At 45.5% G+C, this 26,050-nt stretch overlaps 1 protein-coding gene across 1 annotated transcript; it reads left to right on the top strand.

Moving 5' to 3' along the window:
- The first annotated feature begins 1,002 nt into the window (after positions 1-1,002).
- ETNK2 (ethanolamine kinase 2) lies at positions 1,003-25,693 on the top strand. The gene is made up of 8 exons (XM_035123497.3): positions 1,003-1,445; positions 10,459-10,718; positions 12,482-12,619; positions 14,132-14,280; positions 14,667-14,750; positions 18,957-19,150; positions 20,149-20,222; positions 20,836-25,693. The coding sequence occupies exons 1-8, from the start codon at positions 1,086-1,088 to the stop codon at positions 20,906-20,908; spliced, it is 1,332 nt and encodes a 443-aa protein (XP_034979388.1). The 5' UTR covers positions 1,003-1,085; the 3' UTR covers positions 20,909-25,693.
- Positions 25,694-26,050: the final 357 nt, after the last annotated feature.

The raw sequence follows: 26,050 nt of genomic DNA, 5'->3' as shown, positions 1-26,050 counted from the left end.
AAACTGGAAACCTTAATAATTGTTTGAAGAAACTAACAGCTGAGCTATGGATCATTCAGTTGCTTCTAGCTGAAGAAACTGAGTTATATTCAAGCGAAATTATTATCTAACATCACCATTACTTTTATGTTCCATAAGGTTAGACTGAGACTGACTGGCCCATGTGAGTTTCAGAGCTGAGTGGCACTTTGAAACTGGGTCTCACCAGTCCTCTCTCAAATCCAGGGATGGGGAACCTCTAGCCCTCCAGATGTTGCTGGATCACAACTCCCATTGTTCCTGACCACTGGCTATGCTGGCTGCAGTTGATAGGAGCTGGAGTCCAACAACATCTAAAGGGCCACTGTTTACCCATCCCTGCTCTAACCACTACACCACACATAATTGGGACAATTCTTTACAGGGCCGGCATCCCCACTCACCAAAACACGCTGCCTTCAACTGGTGTGTGAATAAGTAAACATTAGACAGGTATAACACCCCCCTCTCCATAATAGGGGGAAGCTGCTCCTGATGAATTCTTGCCTGCCATGCCCCTCTTTAGCTGCCAGATCTCTAAATATGTTTACCTGAACCTGAAAGTTCAGTGGATCTTACTTCCAAGTAAACATGCTTTGAAAATTGCAGCCTGAAAGGCCCAGAGCCTCTGCCAGGGTGGACCCTTTTCTCCCAGGGGACTTAATCACAGCAGCCTCCCCAAAGAGCCTTCCAGCACGAGACTCTTCCATGGGGAGCGGCGCGTTTACTTGATAGAGTCTCCAACGCTGGCTGCCTGCTCGCTGCTGTCAACAGAACCATGGAGCCCCACCTGGCACCTTACCTGGCGGGATGCTGATGCTGATTGCAGCAGCAGCATCCACAGCATCCTTGGAGGAGGCGCGCTCCTGCTCCCTTGCCCTGGCCGCTGCATCTCTCCCCGGCTCGAGCTGGCGAACGACGCCCTCCTCCTTGTGACATCACAATCCGGGCCGCGCCGGCTGTTCCACTCCGACCCCGGGGCGGGGGGCGGAGCGGGCGGGCGAGTGACTCATGGATTCCGAGCGGGGCCGGCTCCTCCCCGGCCAGCCCCTTCCCAGCCCCTCCACATGGGCTCCCTCGCCGGCCTCCTCCAGTCGCGGAGGGGGTGGAGTTGCTGGCGAAGGCTGCGCTCGCCTTCCTTCCGCTTTCCCAACTCGCCCGCCGCTACCGCCGCCGCCGCGCACCCGAAGAGAGCCGCGCTGTGGCCGGGCTGCCTCCGGGGCATGGAGGAAGGAGTGGACGAGCACGAGCAAGAGGACGAGAAGCAGAAGCCGCCGCCGCCGCCACCACCGCCGCGCGTCTCCACCAGCTACCGGGCCATCCAGCGTGTCGGCATTGCGGTGGATGAGACCAACGTCCTGCCGGGGGCTCTGCAGCTGATCCGAAAGCTGAGACCACAATGGGAGACCGAGCGAGTTAAGACCAAGGTACCGAACGCCAGAAGAGCACGGAGTTTTCTGGCCAAAGAAAGAAAGAAAGAAAAAACCCCAAACACGCTCTCTCTCCTCGGGGTAGCTGGGGGTGTGACGCTTGGGTTTGGAGGGGAGTCATTCAGGAGGGGCGTCTGGGGCGGGAGGCTTGGCACAAAGGGCACTTCAGCCCCCAGCCTGAATTTGGAACATTCAACAGGTCGAGGCTGGTTTGGGGATGAGAACCATTCGGGAGTAGGATGCAGCCGGCATTGTTCTCCCTTATGGGTAACAAGATCGTTTGATGGAGGTTAGCCCTTGCCAGAACCGCGCCAATGCTACCTTATTATAGTCACCTCACCCTTTCGGTGCATGGTTCTGGGTCAAGCAAGAATTAGAATCCTTGTCAATACTTCGGAGTACCGAAGGAGGCACTTAATCCACATGGATCCCAAGGCTGCAGTCTTGAATCTGTCGTTCTGTCCTTCCTGGTTTCTAAACACAAGGTGGAACTTCCCATGCCAGTCCCTTGCCCCTCAAAAAATGCTCTGAGTGGTTATAATGAATTGGTCCCCAGGTGACACACCCCGTACTCAGAGCATTGCTTTCTTGTTTTGAGCCTTGAAGACCACTTAGTGAGAGGCTCATGCAGGAGGCAGTGGGTGATCCAATGCTTGGAGCAGAGGGATCTAGCAGTCGCTGTCTGTGTCTGCCCAGGCCAAGGAATTTCTGACTCAGCTTTCACATCTGTAATTCAGAAATGCCCTATTTCCCAGTTGTGGGGCATGACTCCATAGGTTGAAAAGACAACCCTACAGAGCCCTTCACCTTGCATTACAATACTGTATAGGCTGAGATGGAAAATGGGATTCCTGCAAGAAGCATTTCCTGTTCTTCCAAATGAAACAAGATCCCAAGGAGCTGCTATGCTGCCTGGCCCTTTAACAGCTTTGAGATTCCCCCAAACAGGAGAGTCTGTAGAGAATATAATTCCTGAAGGAATTCCACTGGCGTTCACGCCAGCCTATATTGTAATGCAAACATTTAGCTTCCAAAAATATTCATAGGTAGCCATGCACTGGTTCTGTATTTTTTCCAGGTGTAAAAAATATTTACCCTGCCATTCCCTGTTTATGCTCTGTTGGTGCTCAGTTGTGCACACTTCAGGATGACAACCCCCCCCCCCTGTTTGCTACCTGGGGAATACAGAATCCCTGGCTGAAAGGATATAATGGTGCATGCTTGCTCCATGTCCATAAGTGCAACTCTGTTCAGATGAGCCTAACGACTCCCATTACTTTCCCTGCTGGTTCCCTGAATAAAATTGGGATGCTGGGCAATCTGCTCTGGTGAAGATGGGAGAACTGTGCTCAGTTCATTTGACACACCTTCTGAAGAGGCAGGGCAATACCTCACTAACATCATGCTCTGGATTACCTGGTGTGCTTTCATGAGGGCTTTGATCATCCCCCAATCTTTTAGGTTAGGAGTTTATGTACTTCAAAGTGTGTTTGCACCTACATTTTCAAAGGAACAGGAGTTTATTCCCATTTTCCTGAAGTGTATGTTGAATGTCATGGTTATACCCCCCGCGTCAATGAGGCACAGAGAAACTCTGCTCCTCTTTGCTTTGCCTTTCTGCTGAGAAGAAAATTAGCAGCTATTCAGTATTCCCCTGTGTAGCGTAAGGGAGGATCTTTCTGCCAAAGTGTTTCTGCCCAAGGGTGAGGCAGAAGAGTGAGAGCCAGTGTCGTGTAGTGGTTAGAGAATTGTGTTTCCAGGACCTGGGAGACCAAATTTCAAATCCCAACTTAGCCTAAAGCTCACTGGTTTATCTTGTGCTAGTCACTGTCTCCCAGCTTAACCAACATTACAGGGTTGTTGTGAGGCTGAGTTCCTTGGAGGAAAGGTGGGATATAAAGGCAATAAATAAAATAAGCAATATTCAGCACTTTCCTTTCTATCTTTCAAGTAAAAAGGTAAAGGTAAAGGGACCCCTGACCATTAGGTCCAGTCGTGACCGACTCTGGGGTTGCGCGCTCATCTCACATTATTGGCCGAGGGAGCCGGCGTATAGCTTCAGGTCATGTGGCCAGCATGACAAAGCCACTTCTGGCAAACCAGAGCAGCACATGGAAACGCTGTTTACCTTCCCGCTGTAGCGGTTCCTATTTATCTACTTGCATTTTGACGTGCTTTCGAACTGCTAGGTTGGCAGGAGCTGGGACCGAGCAATGGGAGCTCACCCCGTCACAGGGATTCGAACCGCCGACCTTTTGATCAGCAAGCCCTAGGCTCAGTGGTTTAACCACAGCGCAACCTGAGTCCCTATCTTTCAAGTAGTGGCAGGCAAACTCCCTTTGAATTTTGCCTAGCCAATTGAGGCATTTCCCAGCTCAGTTCCAGAAATGTAAAGACCCCTCTATCACTTTCTTTCTTTCTTTCTTTCTTTCTTTCTTTCTTTCTTTCTTTCTTTCTTTCTTTCTCTCTCTCTCTCTCTCTCTCTCTCTCTCTCTCTCTCTCTCACACACACACACACACACACACACACACAATCCATGAATCACTGAATTCTGCCCCACTAGCCCGTCCCTTTCATTCCATCTGGTGGCAATGGTAATAAGCGGCAAGTCTTGCTGAGAGGCCTCCATTTCCCAATATACTTGGGATATGGGCTGTTGTTGTTACTGCATTCACAATGCCATGGGGCTGGGAGAGACACGCCCTTTGTATATTGTAATCCGAGCTGAAGAAGAAATGTGTGTGTTTGTGTGAATCATGCCCACTTTGCAAATGACATGAGCTTCTGAAGCTGAACAATTTCATATCCTGGACCAGGTCATTGCAAACTTCCAGGACGTCCCTGCTAACTTTCATGCACCTGGCTGGAAAGAGATCTTAACTGTCACTCTGGCTTCCTGCCCTAATATGATATCAAAAAGAAATTGGGTCATGTGATTTTTTGGTCTTCCACCTTTTTGACATAATTTTGCTAGTGGTTTCATGGCAGATTCTGACATGCAGTTGCTCTTCATTGCAGCCCCCACGGCCCCACCCATTCTAAGACTATGGTTTGTATATGGACTTAATGCAGGCATCATGGCTCAGTGTCAAGTCAGCTTTCCTCCTTTGCTTTCCCCCTTCATTCCTCCCCTCCAACACACCTTTGCTTAATATCCAGCCTAATGGAAGAGTTCTGATTGGCTCAGAAGCTAGCATGTTATTTTGTTGACACATTTTGTGTCTCAATAAAAAGATGCTGTATTTGAATTTTTCTCCCCCAAAGTGGCAGTTTAACCCTTTGCTGTGCATGCTAGCCTTTTCCTTTGCTGAGGGTTTGTTTGGTGGCTTTCTGTTTGAGAAAAGCTTATATATTTGGCATACAGAGGATTGGCAAATAGCACTCCAGGAGGCGACATCATCATCCAGGCTGTGAAATGAGTGCTGGGGTTTCATCCCTGCTTTACTACACCACGGTTGAGGAGGCTGATTATACTACTACCAGTGTAGTATAGTGGTTAGGAGGCTGGCCTAGGCCCACAGTTCAAAGGTGAGCAGGCAGAAGCTGAGCAGGCAGAAGCAGGGTGAGGGATGTTTCCTCTCAATCCTGACCCCCAAAACAGCATAAGGGACATCAGTTGCATTGCCACCTAATATTCAACCACGTGTTGGTGAAAGACAGCAATGAGCACCTGTTCCATCCATAAAGGACTCAAAGGCAAGCTGTGCAGGCCATTCCCTTCTCTGTGCACCCCTCAAAAAGGATAACGTAACCTCAAATGTATGTTTGGAGGGCTCCCACAAATGGAAAGGATAACGTGGGTTTGAAAGGAAGAGAGACGGGTCTGTTATATTTGTTTGCATGCCCAATTTGGCCGGGTGCCTTCAGCAAGCAGATTCCCAGGAAGCCTGGGGAGTCAGTGACAGAAGGATCATTACAAATTTATAAATTGTCAAGTGTAATCAAACAGAAAAAAGCTGTGTGAAAATGAATGGTAAATGTCATCTGCAAACAGCTGGGAAAGAATGAGGCTATAAATGAGGCTGCAAGCTCTCTGGAGCAGAGATTCCGTCTGTATGTTATAGGGCTGCCTAAGCAGTGCTCAGTTTATAGGGGAAGGGGGCATAGGAGCCCAACCCCCTTACCTTATGTGACAGTCCTCTTAGTGACTGTTTTGGAAAGCTACAAGGGAGCCTTACTTTGGCTAAAATTAGTGACTGGAGCTTGAGGATATTTCCTGTATTTTCCTCCATAATTTGAGCTTTGTGCTTGACATACCTGTACAGTATACATAGAACACCCAGAGATCCTGACATCCAAAGCAGTGGTAGGCAACTTGTTCCCTTAGCCCAAGGATTTATGCTTGCACAATGGAACTTTCTCCCCTTTCCTCCCTCTTGATGTCCCCCGAATCTGTTCTGGGGTTGCTCCCGAAACCCTCTGAGGCAAATTTTGGGAGGGCAGGAAGCACATGTAGGGGGAGGAGAGGGGAAGTTCCATTGCACAAGTGTAAATCTTGGTGCTGATGGAAAGAGTGCATTGGATGTTACCCACGATCTCTCCTCCTCACACCCAGGATATGTTGAAGAAACTGGAGGAGTGCCTCTGCTGCAAGTAGGGATGCCGGACTCAATAGAGGAGAGCTCTTCTGTGCCTTTAATTGCCCTGCTCTCTTTTGAGTCTGGAAACCTTAAAGAGAAACCAGCAGACCCTTTGTTTAATTTCCAAGCAAAGGGTCTGCTGGTTTCTCTTTAAGGTTTCCAGACGCAAAAGAGAGCAGGGCAAATAAAGGCACAGAAGAGCTCTCCTCTATTGAGTCCGGCAACCCTAGCTGCAAGCTGCTGCATAGTTTTGGGATGCTAGGAAAGGGTTTTGCCCACCCCCTCATCTTGGGGAAAACAGTGTGTGATCAGCCTTCTGCTTCTACTTACCTGCATCTCCGACTGACCACAGTTCTTGCTTCATCAAGCTTGGGAGGAGGAACAGGTTTGCAAAAGTCCCTCCCCCTGTTTGCCCTTCCAGCCATCGCTCCTACCACTGCCGTGGGTGGTATAGCATGCTAGGCCCACTTCTCCAGATCTGGCCCAGTGCTATGGTACCAGCAAGGACCCTAAAGATACTGGACTTTTTGGGGAGGTTACACAACAAAGTGGGTCCTATTTGCACAGGGTAATTGAGGATTAACCGTTAAGCAGCTAAAATTCATTCCATGGAATGCAAGGAAAGTGTTGTGGGGATAAATGCCAGTAATCCAATTAAGGCCCACAGGAAATATCCTCCATAAGCTTTATAGCAAGAATAAAAAATTGAAAGCACAACCAAAGTTCATGTCATCAGCATGGAGATAACATAGAAATACAGTTGCAAAAATATATGGATAGGTGGCTGCTTGAGGCATTCTTTTGGCAAGGAACTGCTCTCCCCTTCCTCCACCCTGATATTTTTAGATGGAAACTGCCACTGCTTCCCAATAATGATCAGACTCAAGGTCTTCCCAACTTAGCCCAGCTCCCTTCTCCTGAGCCAGTGTGGTGTAGTGGTTAAGAGCGGTAGACTCGTAATCTGGGGAACCGGGTTCGCGTCTCCGCTCTTCCACATGCAGCTGCTGGGTGACCTTGGGCCATAGCTGCCAAGTTATCCCTTTTTTCCAGGGATTTTCCCTTATGCTGAATAGGCTTCCTCGCGAGAAAAGGGAAAACTTGGCAGCTATGCCTTGGGCTAGTCACACTTCTTTGAAGTCTCTTAGCCCCACTCACCTCACAGAGTGTTTGTTGTGGGGGAGGAAGGGAAAGGAGAATGTTAGCCGCTTTGAGACTCCTTTGGGTAGTGATAAAGCGGGATATCAAATCCAAACTCTTCTTCTTCTGCCTATTTCTTAGCATCCTGGGATGTGGAGAAGACACAAGCAGCTTTTTCATATATTGTGTGTCTGAGGACTGACTGAGCCCAGGCAGGATATGGAAACAGGTCAAACCTTTGAGCGTGGATCAAGGTAAACCCGGATCCCTGTGCACAGGCAGTGTTCACTAAGCCCAAAGCAGATGCATGTATGGATGTGATGAAGGTACTGAGGATCTAATGCTGCCCTGTTAGAAATGACCTCATGAGCATGTACAAAGGAGCACAGAGCGCACACACAAGTCCAAGAGCTTGTTTTTTGAGCCTGGGGAAAGGGAGAATTCCATATGCTGAGGCAGGCAGCCAAGCGCCAGGGAGAAGGCAGAACAAAACCCTCTGTCCATCTGTGAGGAGCCGTCAAAGCAACGAGGGATGTGTCCTCATCAGAGACATCTCCATTGATCAGCCCCTCTCAACGCCACACATCTCACTGCTTGTTTATGTCTTTGGGTCCTAAGTTGTTCAGTACCAAATTTGTTGCGCCAATTCAGGGGTGTTTCTCTGAATTGGGGAGGCATTTGCACTGCTGTCAAGTGTTCCACCAGTTAATCTGTCCTTTCATTTCAGTTTGATATGATCCTCAAGGTGCCATGCAATAAAAATAAATCAACTGCAATTACCCTTGGGCTCCTTCTACCCTATTCGGCATGGCTCTTAAGTAGTAAACACATCCTTCCCAAGTGCCCCAGATCTTATTAAGTCGCATCAACCTTTATCCTATTGCAGTCCCCTGAGTGTTGGAAGTTTATTTATCAAATGCAATTTTTTGTGCCACTTGACTTAAAAAGAAGAAGAAGAAAGTCCACTCTTGACTCCCTGGAAGATGACTGTGGCCAGTCTTTACATTGTCCAGGGGCAGAGAGGGCGTGACCAGGTGGAGCACCTGTGCTCCAGGTGAGCTGCTGACCAATGGCTTTTGGTGCTTCAGGGAAATAAAATTCAGAGGTGGTGCAAACAAAAGCTTCTGTTGTTGTTAACTATTTTATTTATAATGTCAGTATCAATTCAAACCAAACCATAAAGCACACACACACATGATTTACTCTCCACCCTCTCCTTCCCCCAGCTGCTGCCCTCCAAATGTTTTAGACTACAACTCCCATCATCCCTGACCAAGCTGACTGGGAACATCTGGAAGACACCAGGCTGCCTGCCCTACAGCGATGCTTTCCTCACAACTTGGGCACTTTTATTTTATTTTTACATTGCACAGCTTTGCCTTCCCACCATGATTTCATGGAGCTTGTATCCCAAGGGTTGTTTAAAATAATCCTTCATGACCACAATTCTGCTTTTGCAGAGATTTCTCTTATGCAGGTCAAACAGAGATGTCCACAGTCCCAGTTTGTATTTGCCGTGAGCTGTTAGGACAGTCCACTCAGCACTGGCACATTGCAGTGCCTGGGCAAAGGGGGAAAGTGACTGGGCATATACAGAGTGGTTATGAAATCTGGCTTCTTCGTGGATCCATTTTTCTTTTTCCCAGCACAGGAACTTAATCTGAAATGCCGCTCAGATGCAGTAAGCCTTGGTGCCTTCTAAAACCAGGCTGGATTACAAGTCTTTTGAACCTATTTATCATTTTTTTAATTGGTCCACCGAGTTTTAATATTAGAATTAGACTTGCGTCATCTCTGTTGTCATCAGAGGACAACTGCTTCTCACTGCGATATCCTGAAATCCTTTTTTTCTTTCATCTGGTACTACTAAAGTGTGTGACATCAGCATCTCATTTCCACCCTTTTCGTATAGCAGCTCCTTTGCTGACTCTCATGCATACTAAAAAGTATGTAAGATAGATTCCTCATTCCAAAGAGTTCACATCACAAATCTGCCTCTTACTGCCGCTCAGCCCTGCCAACCTGATTTCGCCCCCCCCCCTTTGCATTTAGCTATTTTTTATCTTCCTCTTTCCCATTTTATCCTCATGACAACCCTGTGAAGTTGATACAGCAGAGAAAGAGGAGAGAGAGAGAGACTGGCGTAAGGTTGCCCTGCTGAGTGGGAATTTGAACCTTGCTGTCCCTGGCCTTAATTCAAAACTCTTAATAACCATTATTACACTATGTTGGCTTCCGGCACACAACCTGAACAAGATACTTGCTGATGAATAGTGTAAATGAGTTGTCCTGAGGCATATGTTGCCATGATTTTTAGATATGATCATCTTCCTGATACCGTGCCTATCCATACAGGTTTGCGATTTCACAAGACTGTTTTGCACTGCATTTTATTTCATTTCATATATGAAGGTTATTGGAGGTGAACTTGCTTAGAAAGTGACATTTTAGGAAATATCTAATGAAACGACAGCATAAGAAGTTGGTAATTGCTTCTTTTTGAATTTTATTCTGTCTACCCAGAGCTTGAGGATCAAATGCGCACAACTGTGGAAAGACAAGACATACAGGGAGAACCTTTGGGTGGTGGAACCAAACAAAGTTGAAGAAGCGGCTGGTGTCGTGGGGTGACCACATAGTTGCCTCGGCAGGGCTGCCACATTGGTGGTGGCAGCTCTGCTGGTGCAATTGCACTGCCCTGACCTCACTACTGCCCTGCTCCATTCCAAACCCCATCCAGGTAAACAGCAGCAATGGCTGCGTTTGGAAGGATAGGTCTGTCATACCACATGCCCCACTTCTAAATAGATGATCAGTAGTAGTATCTGTTTCAGAATCTGTGGCCTCGCGAACAATTTCTCGATATCAATGACAGTAAAGTTGATGCAGGATCCAAGTGTCATTCTTCACAAAACATGGAGTCTGTACTTTATTCCTATTCCTAGAAAATAATAATACTTAATAAGAGTAAGAACAATACTTGGCCTTTTTATTTAGCATTACAGGCTATTAAATTGGTTTCCTTTTCATGATGGGCAGTATCCGACTAAATATTTGTGCTAGTGCATTTGTAATGTCAGGATTGGGTTCGTTTATTGTTTTGTTAAGGATTACACATGGTGCTGTAATGAAACGGACTCTGGGCCACCAAAAATTGTGCCATCATAAATTTGGTTAGTCTTTACGGTGCCACCGCTTTGTCGTTGTTGCTGCCATAGACCAGCACAGCTACCCCTCTAGACACTGCTACACCATGACCTAACCACTTCCTCTCTCTCTATTCCTCACTCAGCTCTTCACTGAAGGCATCACCAACAAGCTCATGGCTTGCTTCACAGCTGAGAACATGGGGGATGCGGTCCTGGTGAGGGTCTATGGCAGGAAGACGGAGCTTATTGTGGACCGTGCTAATGAGCTGAGGAATTTCCAAGTGCTTCAAGACCACAGCTGTGCCCCTAGTCTCTATTGCACCTTCGAAAATGGCTATTGCTACGAGTTCATGCCAGGGAAGGCCTTGGGACCAGAACATATACGACAGCCAAATATATTCAGGTGTGTGTGTGGAATGGGAGGTGTGGGGTTGTGTATTTCCTACTCTAAACCGAGCCCTGTTGCTTCTCTGTCGAAGGAGTTCCTACACTTGGTGGACATACAAAGAGTTTTGTGGCTGCTTTCCTCCTCCCAAGTTGTTCTGCTGTTGTAATGAATCATGGTTTGGTTTAGCATATTATCCAAACCCAGTCTTGTGGCTTAGCTTTCCAACCATGAACTGCAACCAGGGTTTATTCTAAGCTTTACAGCTTGTAGTTCGTCTAGGAGAACTAAACTACAAGCCTGGGTCACTGACCAGACTAGCTGTGGCCAATGGCAGGTCTTTCTATTGAAGAAACACAAGATCTGGCAGTAGCCTTGACCAGAGAGAAATCGGTGACACATCATGAGTTTTGTGTCCTTTGGCTGACCTCACAGAGAGGACCAGGGGGAAAATAATAATTCTATGATGTAGTAGCATCCTGTTTTTTCTCACATAGCTGTCACAGTGTGGATATGCTGAACATCAATGAATGGTGAAAGGGAACTTACATATTCTTGCTGAGTTTCCTGGAGGTATAGTAAGCCACAGCCAACAGAGCAAGGAACTTCCCCTACTTGCCACACTCAGCAAAGTCTTGTATCCAGAAGGTGATTGGATTTTTGTAGATTTAGAATTGACAGAAATCTAGAGAACTGCACACTTTGGGAACCAAGAATTATTCTCCCACTTTGCCTCCATTTAATAAGAACTGCAACTCCACTGGCAGGCAAAGAAGACTGAAGGCATCAGGGAAATTACTGTCAGTTTGAGCCATGTTAATGGCAATTTCACATGGTTTATAGACCGCAAGAGGTATGATGACTTTTCACTGTACAGATCCCCTATAGGTAGGTAAGTGGTATAATGTCTAATTGTATCATGGATTATCCAGTTTGACAGCGAACCAATAGCACAGAGCCTCAGTTGCCCACAATCTAGGCTTAGAGGTAGCAGCATGTTTGAAAACAGAATAAATAAGCAGTCGGTGGAATTCCTGTGATAGCTTAACAAGAATTGTTATATGTGAAAGGCACCCTTTGTTCATTATTCTTTAGGAATGAAACTACAAATCTTACACTAAACCTGAACGATGCTCTTCTTTCGCAAAAAAGTGAAAAGTGAAATCCTTGTTGCTGTGTGGCCCTGTGCTACAGTGAGTTGGATCCAGGCTTACTAATGCTCACAGAGTAGACCCATGGAAATCAATAGAAGTTAAGATAGTCATGACCAACTTAAGACCTATTGATTTCAATAGGTCTAGGGATGCAACCAAGTGTTCTGTTTCTGAGAAATCACTAGACTAGCCTTCACCAATTTGATGCTTTCCAGAAGTTTTGGTCCACAGCTCTCATCAGCCTCAGACAGTGGTCGGGAATGATGGCATTTGTTATCCAGCAACAACTGGAGGGCACAAGGTTTAGGAAGGCTGTGGTAGACTATGTTCTACCATCTTAAATATATTGAAGGTGGGTTAAGGGAAGTAAATTATGTTTGAAGCTGCTTCAGTTTACAGAGCATTCAGTAGAAATTTTTTGGACTTCTAGCAGGGAAAACCATGGAGCACTTTTAAAGTTAAGATACCAAATTAGGTGAAGTTGAATTCACACGCCAGACTGGATTTTAAGTGGGTGTTTGGCTGCACATTTTTATCCAGGTTTTGCTGTTTTCTAGAGGCTGCCATAGCTTCCATTAAAAGCAGTGTGTGTCCACTGAACAACTCTACTTTTGTTATTTATTTTAGGCTAGTAGCCCATGAAATGGCTAAAATGCACAGGATTCACACCAACGGAAGCCTCCCCAAGCCTTGCCTATGGCATAGACTGCACAAGTACTTTAACATTGTGAAAACAGAGTTTCCAAGAAAGGCATCTAATTCTGGGTAAGGAAATCAAGAGTTAATCTCTAATAAAGGCATTCGTTATCTGGTAGCTTTGGCCTGCTATGTTGTAGTTATTTCAAGCATATGACACAAGAACTGGAATAGAGGGAACTCACTGGAACTAATTTTAAGAACACAAAACACAGAGCAGAATAGCAAAGTCATGAATGGATGCTAGACTTTGCCACTAAAACGTCACAGCCAAAAGGATGCAACTAATGGTTCTTGCAGCTATAAACTATAAAGGGGGAGACAATTCTGCCTGGTTTCAAAATCTAAGCCTATTCAACTCCCACTGTCAGGGTGAGTGTCAGGAACAGGTGAGCAATAACTCACAAGGTGTCAGTAGAGTTAACTCTTTATCCCAAAGCTCTCATAAGTCATCTCTTCCCCTGGGTCCTTCCTAAGCAATCTGAGACTCTGACACCTTGTCTGACTCTCATACACCCTCTTCATACCTCTGCAGGCTCTGGGAGACCTATGGGGAGGGGAACTGGTCACAGCAGCAGGAGGAAACCCTCCTGCTTCTTCAGGAGCCTATATTCATCATTTGGCCTGAGTCTAAGTAGCTAAACCACAGGTTTTCCAGTTTTGGGGGGTGTCATGGACTGGCTGGATGCAGAGGAGTGGTGGGAGGCACCAGCTGGGGAACCCCCATGGGGAACCCCTAGGGGAAGAAGGCTCAGAACCAGGGGATTGGTGGCAAGATGACAATGAATGGTCAAAGGGAGAAGAGGGAACAGACAGGGAGGAGGAGGTGTTGGAAGCTGAAAAGGTAACAGGTTTAGTGAGCAGAAAGAGAGCAGTTCAGAATCAGAGTATTTCAGGCATGCAAACTTGTCCACCCTTGTGTCACAGTGTGAGGTCACTGTAGGCTTGCTTTGATTCTATGCATTGTCCTGTTTGCAGTAGCATGTACCATGATGAAACCGAGGTGAATCAAGAGCCCTAAATAACCGCTTCCAGGTGGCACTAGCTTATAATCAATCTCTTGAGTGTGCAAATAAATTCGAGAGTGAAATAAAAGAAAGGCAGTTGAGCTCATAAAATGGTTTTTTTTGTTTCTACAAGGAGAACCTCCTTTGATTTCATGCAGAAGCTGCAAAGAGTCCTTTTGGGGATGATCTCCTTCAGACAGATTGTATGTTAGTAATATCACTTTAAAGTTTCAGGACCTTATAACGATGTTTGTCCAAGTAAGGAAGATCTACACTAGTAATACAGTCTCATTTTGGTCAATTGGGGGGTTTGAAATTTTACAGCTAGTGATCACTGGCCCTGATACAGGATTCAATTCTAGTAGATCCATTTATCATGCTGGCTGGGACCAATGGGAGGTGAAGTCCAACAGCATTTAAGGGACCACAAGTTCTCCATCTCTGTCCTAGGAAAATCTTTCTCCAGAATAAGAAAACCCTGGCTTACAAATCTTACCAGTTTTAGAAAACTCATCCCTTGCACTAAGAAAGGTTTAGCGTCTGCAGGTGGCTTCATTTTCTTTTCCTTCCTAAGTCTCCATCAGGATGTGCACATTCCCAGCCTAGAGGTGTTAGAAGAAGAGATTCGGTGGATGAAAGAACATCTCTCCCAGCTTCGATCTCCAATAGTCTTTTGCCACAATGACCTTTTGAGCAAGAACATTATCTACAACAAGGCAGAAGGTTTGTTGCCTAACCAGCAAGTTACCGGGTTGGGTGTGTGTGTGTCACAACTATTTTAAACTCTGAAATTAAAAACACTTAAAACAAGCTGCAGTCACAGGAATTGAGTGGGTCCTGAAAACGCATTTTTTGGAGTAATAAATACTTAATGCTTTGCAAAGCACGCAAGACCTAATACTGAGGAGAAAAATCAAAATGCATATGCCAGAGAAGCTCTCCTGTTGAGGAGACACCGGGTCTAACTGTGTTAATCCTCCTCTGGACGTGTTGAAAATAATGGACATGACTGCCTTAAGTCCATTAATTCCAGTGGTTCTACTCTGAGTAGAACTTAGTTGGATACAACCCCCTCTGCCCAAGAATCCCAACTATTTCTCTCTTTTCAGGTCACGTCCGGTTCATAGATTATGAATACACCGGTTACAACTATCAAGCGTATGACATTGGGAATCATTTTAATGAATTTGCAGGTGAGTTAAACTCACCTTTGGTGCTGTCTCAGCCCCCCCCTTCCCTCCCTTCTTCCGTCTCCACTCACTTTCTCTTCTCATTCTTATTCTTCATGGAAGCAGAAAATAACCATTCAATTCCTTTTTACCTGTCTTCAGAGGCATAAGCTGAAGCTTTTTAAAAACTGATTTGCAAATAATCATATTATTACAAACATTATCAAGCACTGGTAATTCAGATTATGCATGAAAAGGAATTGCCTACCTGCCTACCTGTGATCCAATAAATTCCCTCCAGAAAACAAGAGAAACATCTTACTATTCCATAGGTCTGAAAGGTCTACGCCATCAAGATGTTCATTCCTTTCCCATTCCTTTTGTACTAATTTCATAGTAACACAAACTGCCTCTGCTCCTTTAAGGCCCAATGCTTTTGTCTAATATATTGAATTACTGGGACCCACTTATTTAAACTCTTACAGAAGGGTCATCAAAGAAGTAAACCAAATCTACACCTTTCTTGTTCCTGGGACTGTATAGGGAAGAATTCAGCGTAGCGCTTAGCACATCACTCTGTCAGCGCAAGCATTTCCGTTTGCCTGATGCAAAGATCTGCCTTCTCCTTCCCCTGCGTGCAATTCTGGAGTTCTCCCAGCACACCCTGAGACCATTTGGGGGAGCCTGATGGGAGGAGGCAGAGAGAAATCCCCGCTGTGCTATCAAAAGTCCTTGTACAGGTTTTCACCAGTGGGGCTTGCTAACTGAACCCTGCAGGTTATTTGGGTAGGCTGACCGCTCCCTATACCAGGCATCCCCAAACTGCGGCCCTCCAGATGTTTTGGCCTACAACTCCCATGATCCCTAGCTAACAGGACCAGTGGTTGGGGAAGATGGGAATTGTAGTCCAAAACATCTGGAGGGCCGAAGTTTGGGGATGCCTGCCCTATACTTTGCTAGTTTTATCCTGGATCAAACAGTAATGCCAGTGGCTCCTTCCTACAAAGGGTGCAGCTGGTGCCACATGGCCACCCGGCACTGAACTTGCCATCCCTCCCCACAGGGGGACCTTAAGCCTGGATCACCACTTTGCAGCCACACCAGCTGTTTCCTCTCCACCACACCTCTTCACAAGTTGCTGCTGCAACAGCGCAACAGCACTTTCCCCCCTGGCACCCTTGGGTCCGCCCTCACTTAAATATACTGCACCCACCTCACAGAACACCGATTACCCGAATTCCTACAAACTAACCCAAATTATCTTGTGTGAGGGAAAACTTAATAATTTGGAGTCTCAGGCAGGATTTGATCAAATAAACAAGAAAGATTTTATTAAACATTGGAAGTTTATGACGCAAAGTGGGTAAAACATAGGGTACTTCAGATTCTAATGTTATTCCACTTCAGTTCTTTCTCAGTAGTTGCATAGCTGTTGCTGCTTAATACTTTGGTTCTTAAACAAGGTGGTATTTTCGGTCAGTTACACACCCCTTTGACAACCCTACTACTAAGGTACTCCAGGTAACAGAACCAAGGAATCGCCACACCCATCTTAACTGGTTTGGGAGTCTTCTCAATGTAGAATAATCTCTCCCCTCCTGACTGGAATGAGTCCTAAGTAGACTATTTTCACAGCTTCTACTTCTCCTGGCTCAGCCTCAGTCTCCTGGCCTGTTATTCTTACAGGACACCACACACTGCCCTTCACACTAAGCTCAGAGACTCCTTTCTCTAGCTTGTGATATATTCCTCAGAGAGGATGTTTCTACCCAGAACCAACTCTCTCTCCTCTCATTCCGTATCTTCCTCCCTATTCTCCCAACTTCTATCCCAACCTATAAACTGTCTCTCAAAATCCTCTCCTTTTCAACCCCCTCTCCTGGAACCCCGGCCAATCAGAGGCTGCCATTCATTAACAGTTTGCTGGCAGGGAAAAGGAAAAAGATAACACTTGGGGACCCAACCTGCCCAGCAAAAACAACCTTTTCCATCACAGCTGCCTCCGCCATCTTTCTTTCTGGAAGTCCAGTCTTGAATAATACTGATGCTCTCTTGTATTACGCAGATGCTCTTTGTGTTAGAAAGTTTGCATCTTCTGTTTTAAAAATGGCAAACTTCTCGCAAACAAGGCTAGCTGTACTAATGTATGGCAAAATTAGTACTTTTACAGTAGTTTTGGATTGTTAAGATTTTTTCCACCCCCCACCCCTTAATTCTGATTCAGAGGATGGATTAGAAGCAAGCTCCTTTGGAAGGACCTGCATGTAATTATCCAGGTCTCTATATTAATTCTCTGCTAACTGAGCTTTTATGTAAGACAGGAAATCATTGTGTGGCTAATTACATCTGCTCTCATCTCAGCTTGCGTTCTGTTTCCACGAGGATCATAAAAGCCAAGCAGGGTCAAACTGGAAGAGTTTCGGAAGGGGACAGCAAGAATCAGAGGCAATCATAATATGTGGCTGTTATTTTGAAGTTATTGTTTTTATCTGCTATTTAAAATTGTGGAATTGGAAGCTTGTATTTTGTTGATGTGCTGTAGCCCGCTGTGCGGAGGGTATTGGCTGTCTACAAATACAGTAAATCAGTGTTTCCCAAACTTTCTCCCACCATGAACCACTGGAAAATTGCTGAGGGTCCTGGTGGCCCAATTAATTATTTTTCTGCCTGTTATAGCAATTGTAATGAGCTGTGCTAGACACTCTGTGATTTTACAGTTGTATGTTTATTGCTTCTTTTATTTCTTATACAGTACAGTCGTACCTTGGTTTTCGACCAGCTTAGTTCTCGAACGTTTTGGCTCCGGAACGCCACCAACCCGGAAGTGACTGTTCCGGTTTGTGAATTATTTTTGGAAGCTGAACATCTGATGGGGCTTACGCGGCTTCCGATTGGCTCCAGGAGCTTCATGCAGCCAATCAGAAGCCGCGCTTTGGTTTTTGAACATTTTGGAAGTCGAACGGACTTCTGGAACCGATTCCATTCGACTTCCAAGGTACGACTGTATTTTTTACTGTACTAAAATTTGAATTCAATAGGGGGGGAAATATCATTAATAAGGCAATGGCTGTGCTATTTCCTGTTTTCAACCACAAAGACAGGAGATCCAGTGCAGCTTAGTGGTTATAGTGTAAGACTAGGACCTGGGAGACTAGGGTTCAAATTCCCCACTCAGCCATGAAGCTCACTGAGTGATCTAGGGCCAGTCATTGCCTCTCAGCCTAACCTACCTCACAGGATTGTTGTGGGGATAAAATGAGGAAGAGAATCATGTGCACTACCTTGAGCTCCTTAGAAATAAGGTTGAGGAGAAATATTAATTTGATAGGCAAGATAAGCACCAACTGAACGAATGTAGTGGACCACAATTTGGGAACCCCTGCTTTACATAATAAATCAATGAAGTTTCATTGAAGGCATTTCTCCAAAACTAAACAGATGTAAGCCAGATTGAAATACTCACTTAATACTCAATCACTGTTTGTACCAAGCATAGGGGAGATGATGATGATGATTTATTTCTACCCCCGTCCATCTGGCTGGGTTTCCCCAGCCACTCTGGGCAGCTTCCAACAAAAGATTCAAAATACATCAAAACATCAGTCAGTAAAAACTTCCCAAAACAGGGCTGCCTTCAGATGTCTTCTAAATGTTATATAGTTGTTTATTTATTTGGCATCTGGCGGAAGGGCATTCCACAGGGCAGGTGCCACTACCGAGAAGGCCCTCAGCCTTGTTCGCTGTAACTTTGCTTCTCGCAGTGAGGGAACTGCCAGAAGGCCTTCAGCGCTGGACCTCAGTGTCCAGGTAGAACGATGGGGGTGGAGACGCTCCTTCAGGTATACTGGGCAGAGGCCATTTGGGGCTTTAAAGGTCAACACCAACACCAAAAGCTTGAGGGAAATGAGAGCACAAGGACCAAGCACTTTTGCCAAGACATAACACAGACATAGGGACCATTAGTATTTCCTTCTCCAAACATGTTTGTTTCTTCCATTTTAACCTTAACACCTGCAGCTTTTTAAAAAGCAGTTCAGCTTGAAACTACGCAAGCCAGTTCAACTGCAAGGTGACCCAGTGGTGCAGACAGCTCTTAGCATCCCTCAAAAGTGTCCCAGCACTGTGCTTGCCATTATTGTGCTTGAGGCTTAGCTTTCAGCCATCCTGAACCCACTGAGCTGCCCATGCTGTCCCATGTCATGTTCTGTCAATTGCCTTCTCCTGCTCCAGGACTGAACGAGGTGGACTACAGCCTGTACCCCTCCAAAGAGATCCAGCTGCAGTGGTTGAGGCACTACCTGCAGGCCTACAAAAATCTAGGCCAGGAGGACCTGGGGGGAGGAAGCAAAAGCAGTGGAGAGAGTGGAGCTGTGTCTGAAGAAGAGCTGGAGAGCCTCTATGTGCAAGTGAACCAGTTTGCTTTAGTGAGTATGTGCATCACGAAGAAAGGGCAAGGAAAGAGGGAGAGAATATAGCAGACACTGGACACTGATAGCACACAGTTCACACAACTCTGAGGGCCACTTTTAGATTTTGTCAACTCAAGAGGGCCGCATCACTCCCTGTTAATTGTTCACCTCTCCCTTTTCACATTTTTTTCTCTCTGCAGTCTTTTTCATCTTCTTGTACCACCAAAGGTCTGTTTCCTCCACAATGAATTCTTCCATTTAAATGCCTGCTGATTTCCCCCCCATCAGGCTTAATGCAGGCAATTAAGACTACATCTTTCCACAATGGTTAACTGCTGTCTCTTAAACTTTTTGTCTGGTTTTAATTGCATGGTTTCATGTGCTGTTGTTGCAAAATTGCTCCGATATTTTTAATGACAAGTGGAATTTTTTGGAAAACTGTTGAAAAATCGCTCTACTCTTTGCAGAAGATGATTGTGCTGGGGATGTCACAGGCACAAGTCAATACATGCATTTTGCAGCTAGCTTTTTCCTGGTTCAAACTAAGCCATACGTTATACTTGCAGAGTCTTAGAATCATTGAATTGTAGAGTTGGAAGGAATATGCAGCTGTCCCATATGGGGATCAAACCTGCAACCTTTGCATTATCAGTACCACACTCTAACCCAGTGTTTCCCAACCAGTGTGCCTCCAGATGTTTTGGGACTACAACTCCCATCATCCCTAGCTAGCAAGACCAGTGGTCAGGAATGATGGGAGTTGTAGTCCCAAAACATCTGGAGGCACACTGGTTGGGAAACACTGCTCTAACCAACTGAGCTATCCATGCTGGGTCAGTTTTCGTAGCTTGGCCCAAGACAGAAGCGCATGTACTTCTACTGAATGCAGTGAGTGGATTTTCACATCGCCTTCACAGCTTTTAAATTTGTCTGCTTGTCTTCACTCACAGCTTCACCCACTCTCACTTATGCAATCCCAAATATGTATCCTTGATATTTCTCTTTTTTCACAGGCCTCCCATTTCTTGTGGGCTTGCTGGGGCCTGATTCAAGCCCAGTTCTCTACCATAGACTTTAATTTTGCCAGGTGAGTGTGATTTATCTGCATTGGCAAAGGAAATTTAAGGGAGATAAGAGGGATGCTTGTGGGTGTCATTTCTCCCTGGGGCAAGGATGATCCTGAAGCAAGATACCATTTTAAAATTGGTGGTTTTGCGCCACGGGAGTTGCCAGTGACGACCTGTCCTCCATTTTTATTTTATATTGGCATAAGCTCTTGAGTGACCCAAGGTCACTGTGTGATCTTCATGGCTGAGTGGGGTCGAATTGCATCTCCCCCACTCCCAGTCTGGAACATTCCCTATAGCACAGTCACTGTAATAATGTACAAAGCACCTAAAATAACCATACTGTGAGCACTGGGTGAGATAGATCCATATATTAGGGTGTCAATGTAAGGGTGTAAGGGGGGGTGTTTATCAGTGTGAATGGTGGGGGGAGGACCAAGTGGTGTGTGTGTGTGTGTGTGTGTGTGTGTGAGAGAGAGAGAGAGAGAGAGAGAGAGAGAGAGAGAGAGAGAGAGAGAAGGCATGGTGCTATGAGCACCAGCAAATGACAGTCATAAGGCACTGATAAACTAGAGTGGTTTCATATAACTAGAACTTCTTTAACACGTCTCTGTCTCACTCCCTTCTCTGCAGGTATGCAGACATAAGATTTAAACAGTACTTTAAAGCAAAACCTGCAGTGACATCCTTCAAAACGTCCAAGTGAGGTTAAGGCCCCAAAGAGTCTTCTGATCCTCAAGATCCCATACTTATTTTCTCTGGGTGTAGAGCACCTGCCCCCCCCCACCCGTCGTCCTCCTCCTGCAGTTGCTTCAACGCTGAGCGGTCAGACATCATGAAACGGGGGATGGAAAAGGAAAAAGCACACCTTTTTTTGAAGCCAAAAATTAAACCAAGCCCCTGGAACATGGCTGTGCCATCCATGGATTATCTGCCACGTGTTGCTTTCAGAAGGTGATATTAGGACATGGCTGCTGGCAAGAGATTGCATTCACAGAGTCTGGGGGATTAAGGAATGCTTCGAGGGCTTCTGGGCTTAAGGAGTTAGGGGAAGGGGTTGGCTTAGAGACTTGCATAGCCTTGAAGGTCTTTACTAGATGGAATCCCCTCTGTTCCTTGGCTGGGGGGAATGGCTAGGCAAAGAGTTTTTAACAGTTCGGTCCTGTGCATGTCTGCTCAGACGTTAAGCCCCACTGAGTTCAATGGAACTTGCTGCCAGGTGAGTTTGTCTAGGATTGCAGTCTCAGCAAACCGTGGCATTCTGTTATTTTGATCTTGGGCTAAAGTTTGAAGAGAGGGGTGGTAACATCTCTAAACTACACTGATAGGAATAGCTTGAGTCCCTCTCAGACCTCCCACCCCTCAATTTCTTTCAAGAGATTGAGATGGGAGAGTTTGGAAGATACCTTGCAATGCCCTGCAATGCTCTCTTTAAATATATTTAGGCATCCAGAAAGCCCCAGACCATACAAATTTAATGCAGCAGCTGCCTGATACATCAGCTGGCAAATGGGTTGTCTACATTGCAAGTCTTACTATAGGGTACTGGAGATACAGCATCCATCAGGTGGGGTATGCATGTACAATTTCAACTACACTGCTTCGTAAAGGGCCAGTGTGCATCAGCATGGTGGGAGGAAACACAGTACTGTTGGCAAAAAAACATGGATATAGCAGGTTTAGTTTACTAAATACTCTGCCATCATGATAGCTGGGGGTGGGACAAGTCCCACCAGTCCTTTGCCTCCCTCCCACTGCTGTTTATCAGTTCTGTGTGACACCACCCTTGAGCAGGACTTTGTGCCATTCAGTATTTAGAGAAAGTGAAATGACATGTTCCTTCTCCATGTGATTTGATCACAAAAGCAGGCAAATGAAATCAATGCCAGTTTTTGTAGAGAAGACAATTGCACTAATCAAGTCTAACGATGGACTTTTTGACCCCAAAAGCTGCCTGAAGAATATACACTACACCAAACAATTGAGGCTGCAATCCTAAACCCCATTTGCCTGGGACTATGCCCCTTTGAATTCAACAGGACTGACTTCTGTGCAGACATGGTGCTGTTAATGGCCCAAAGAAAAGACAGACTGACTCCGTGGCAGTGCCAGTTCAGCGGTAGGGCAACGTGTAGATTAGACAAGCCCAAGAGATGCTCAAATGCTCTTCCTGGCCTCCTCTACCACCCCTTTAGCATCCTGTCTTACTTTACATGTCCCTAGATGGTGAAAAACTGGAACCAACTTGAAACATTCCTTATGAACTGTGATCAGCTCACATGGTGCTGTGCCTCACAAGCAGGCCTCTTGGGTTCCTTTGACAAGAGGACCAAACCTACGTACACACCTCCTACTGGTTCTCCAGTCAGAATGGGAACATGGCTCTGGCTTTGCCCCAAGGATGGAGAAACACGGATGGGAGAGGCAGAGTGAGAATCAGGAATCTATCAGACATGAGCAGCTGTCTGTATGCCACCCCCTGTCCCTTGGGATATTATTTTGCTTAGTGAACCATTAATAGAATCAGGAACAACAGATCCCTCGCTTCCTCATGATGTCCTCACTGCTTAGTTAGGTACTTTTATATCCCCAGTGATCAGATTTTCACTGAATATGTATTTTGACAGAACCAACCAGCCTCCTGCAGTCTTTTAATTGCTGTGCTGTTTTAATTAACTTCCTCACCTACAGGCTACTGCTCCTAGGATTCAATTTCCTGTGGTTTCTCTGCACTGGTATAGTTAAGGTAGAACCAATTTCAAGAGAGGACATTAAGTGCCCTGTAGATGCTACTCTGCCAAAGTAGAGGGCAGTCGCAGTTTGTCACAAAAGCAGAACTATGGGGAACAAGGTAGGGGCTGAAGTCTACTGAGTTTTGGTCTAGAACTGGCCACTGGTGAGAACCCAAAGCTTTCCAAATCAGTCCTTAGTGCAAAGCAGGGGTGGGGAACCAGTGATCTTCCAGATGTTTGGACTGCAACTCCTGCCATTCCTGATCACTGGCTAGGCAGCCTGGGGCTGATGGGAATTGGGAGGTCAGCAACATCTGGAAGACCACAGGTTCCCCAAGGAAAGTGGATTGAAATTTCACTGAAGCTTCCCAGAATACCTTGTCACCCATGCAGAGTTTCTCATTTAGGAATGTGGGTTTTAATATTCTTGAATTTTCTCTCATTTACTTGCTTTTGCAAGCACTTGATCTTTTAAAGGTCAACCATATGGGAATTTGTATATGAGAGACTGCAATGCAACGGGTGAAGAAGATAGTTCCAAGATCTTGCCTGTGATTCAGATCCATGAGCAGCAAATATAGCAATCTTGTTGATAGGCAAGATTCATGGGTTTCCACTTGCTGTGTTCTGCTGTCTTCATATCTGTTGTCCCAGGAATTACTTCATTGGAGACGCTGGAGGTGGGAGGAATCATGAATGAATGGAATCGTGATGCACCCTGTTTGGCAAAAACCATACTTTCACTCACAAGCAAGCAGTGCCTTCCCAAGCTGCTGTGTCTCCAACCCCAACCCCCTGGCCAGCAGCACATGTGTGCTACTGAAATGTGAATGTAGAAGTGATTTCAAACAACTAGGTTGCTTGGTGCACTTTCGGAAATGAGACCTTCACAAAATCAAGTTCTATGCGATTTCTATCCTGTACCAGAGAGAGAAAGGATCAATGTGGAGGCTGTTGTCTCAACAGGGAAACCCCATAAGCTGCATCCTGGCCTCAGGCCAGAGATTTCACCCCTGTTTTTCTAACCCCTTCCCTTATTCTATAATATTTCAACATTTGAGGTGATTTCTAGCTGTCATACATATTTCCATGTGTCTATCTCAGTGTTTGGTCCACTAGATCACAATGTGCAGAAGTTCTTTTTTGGAGTAAATGTGATGCCACTGCAGTGTGGGAGCTTCAAGCACAGTCCAGACTGCATAAAAACAAGAGCCACTCCTCTGAGAAATGCACGCTTGCTGCGCTTTTGTCCATATGCACCAATTTTCCCTCGAGGGTCAAGTCCCCTCTCCCCAGAGGTTTTGCAGCTTAAAACAAACAAGCTGGAATTAAACAATATTGGTTCTGTTTGTATAAGCAATTCTCTAAACACAGGTAGCCCACTAGAAGCATAAAGGAGGAACCAAATCGGTGGTGGGGGGGAACCCAGGATTAAAGATACATGCCCTTTAGAAAGTGAAGGCAGGCACTGGGTCCATCCCACAGGGGCAAAGAAAACCCAAGACTTTTTGTGCATCTGTCCAAACCCTCATAGAACCAGAAGCCAAACCACTCATGTTCCAGAATGAAGGATTCTGAGTAGCCTTTTGGTATATTGACTACTATCAATTTACAAACATGAAAATGGATTTTTATTATTCCATATGATAAAATATACACTACGCATACGAAGCATGCACTTCCAGTACAGTATTCTGCTTATAGACCCAATGCCGACTGAAAGCTAGTGAGCACTCACTTCTAACTGGCATTTGGCCTACAAGCAAGCAGAATTTTGGAGTGCCTTCTTAATGTGTCTGCAGTGTGTATTTCATCATATAGAATATTAAGAATTTATTTTTGTAAGCTTGCTATTGAGTATCTTACCTTAACTCTTGTCTTTTTGTATGCTACCAAGGAGATCGAAGCATTCTGTTTTTATTTTGACTATTGTGCCATGAGACAGCTTTGGAAAACCCTAGAAAAATTACTGTTTGCAGCCCAAGTAGGCTTCTGGACACAAAACAAGTGTACAATGAACTGTTGATGCTTATGTGTTGTACCGGTACTATGGAGCAGGTTTCCCTGTGTTGTTGTGTAGTGTAGAAAGTAGTCCTCAAAATATGACCCTTTTAAAGCTCTTGAGGGTTCCAAAGCTTGCACTAGCTTGACTTGGTTGGGCAAAAGCAGGACATGCCAACAAAGGTGCGCCCTGTTAAAATGTGTAAGCTTTCCCAGTCCAGCACAAATTCACCAATCAATGAATGAGGAAAGACTAGTTTACCAAGAATTGGAACTGCATCTCTTAAACTCAGGGATAGTTAACATGATGCCTGCATGTTGTTTGATTTCAGCTATTGACCGTACTGGCTGGGGCTGATGGTCTGCAACATCTGGGTGCCACATTGGCTATCCCTACTTTAATTGGTTACTGATGCTTCTCCATCTCGTTGCAACCATGTTACATGCTTTCCCTCAACTTGCAGGTGTGCACAGAACTTTCTGAGTTGTGACCCAACCACTTTCCTCATCAGTAGCGACCATGCATTCAGCTGTATGTATATAAAACTGCAAGATTTCTCTGCATTATGGTAGTTGCTGACACTATCAAATCAATTGTGTGTTATTTACAGGAGCAAATGGAATCAGTGACGTTTGTTCCCTAAATGAAGGGAAGAAAGGAACCCTTTTAACACCAACTGTGTCTCTCTTTATCTATAAAGCCAATGTGATAAAATTAAAACGAGTCAAAATGCTCTCCTCCCCCTTGAGCAATCTAATATTCATGGCTGTCGTGCAGTTCATTGCAAGGTTGACTTTATTATTAGATTGCTGGTATTTTATGCATTCAGGAAAGTTTGTTCAGACATGCTTAAGAGATCCTTCTCTGATAGGAAATATATATTAACTACAGCAGAAACATGTGCCTCTCTGTATATATTTTTTCCAGCACTAAAAAAGAGAGAGAGGGATAATTAAGACCCTGGGTATGCATCACTTTGAAAGGCAACTAATGAATTCCAAGAAGTGTTATGCGGTTCCTTCAGCTGGGCTAGGTACAGGAGAAAACAGGACATGCGAGTGTGCCCCACAGTGCAAGCACCAAATTGTGTAGCCAGCCACTCCATGCTGTTTGT

Source organism: Zootoca vivipara, chromosome 7 (assembly GCF_965207765.1).
Source record: "Zootoca vivipara chromosome 7, rZooViv2.hap1.1, whole genome shotgun sequence".
Classification (NCBI taxonomy): Eukaryota; Metazoa; Chordata; class Lepidosauria; order Squamata; family Lacertidae; genus Zootoca; species Zootoca vivipara.
This window is presented reverse-complemented; position numbering and strand designations above follow the sequence as displayed.

Coding starts and splice junctions, on each gene's coding strand:
- ETNK2 (XM_035123497.3), top strand. CDS start 1,086: ATGGGCTCCCTCGCCGGCCTCCTCCAGTCGCGGAGGGGGTGGAGTTGC. Junction 1,446..10,458: donor CCGAGCGAGTTAAGACCAAG/GTACCGAACGCC, acceptor TTCCTCACTCAG/CTCTTCACTGAAGGCATCAC. Junction 10,719..12,481: donor CGACAGCCAAATATATTCAG/GTGTGTGTGTGG, acceptor TATTTATTTTAG/GCTAGTAGCCCATGAAATGG.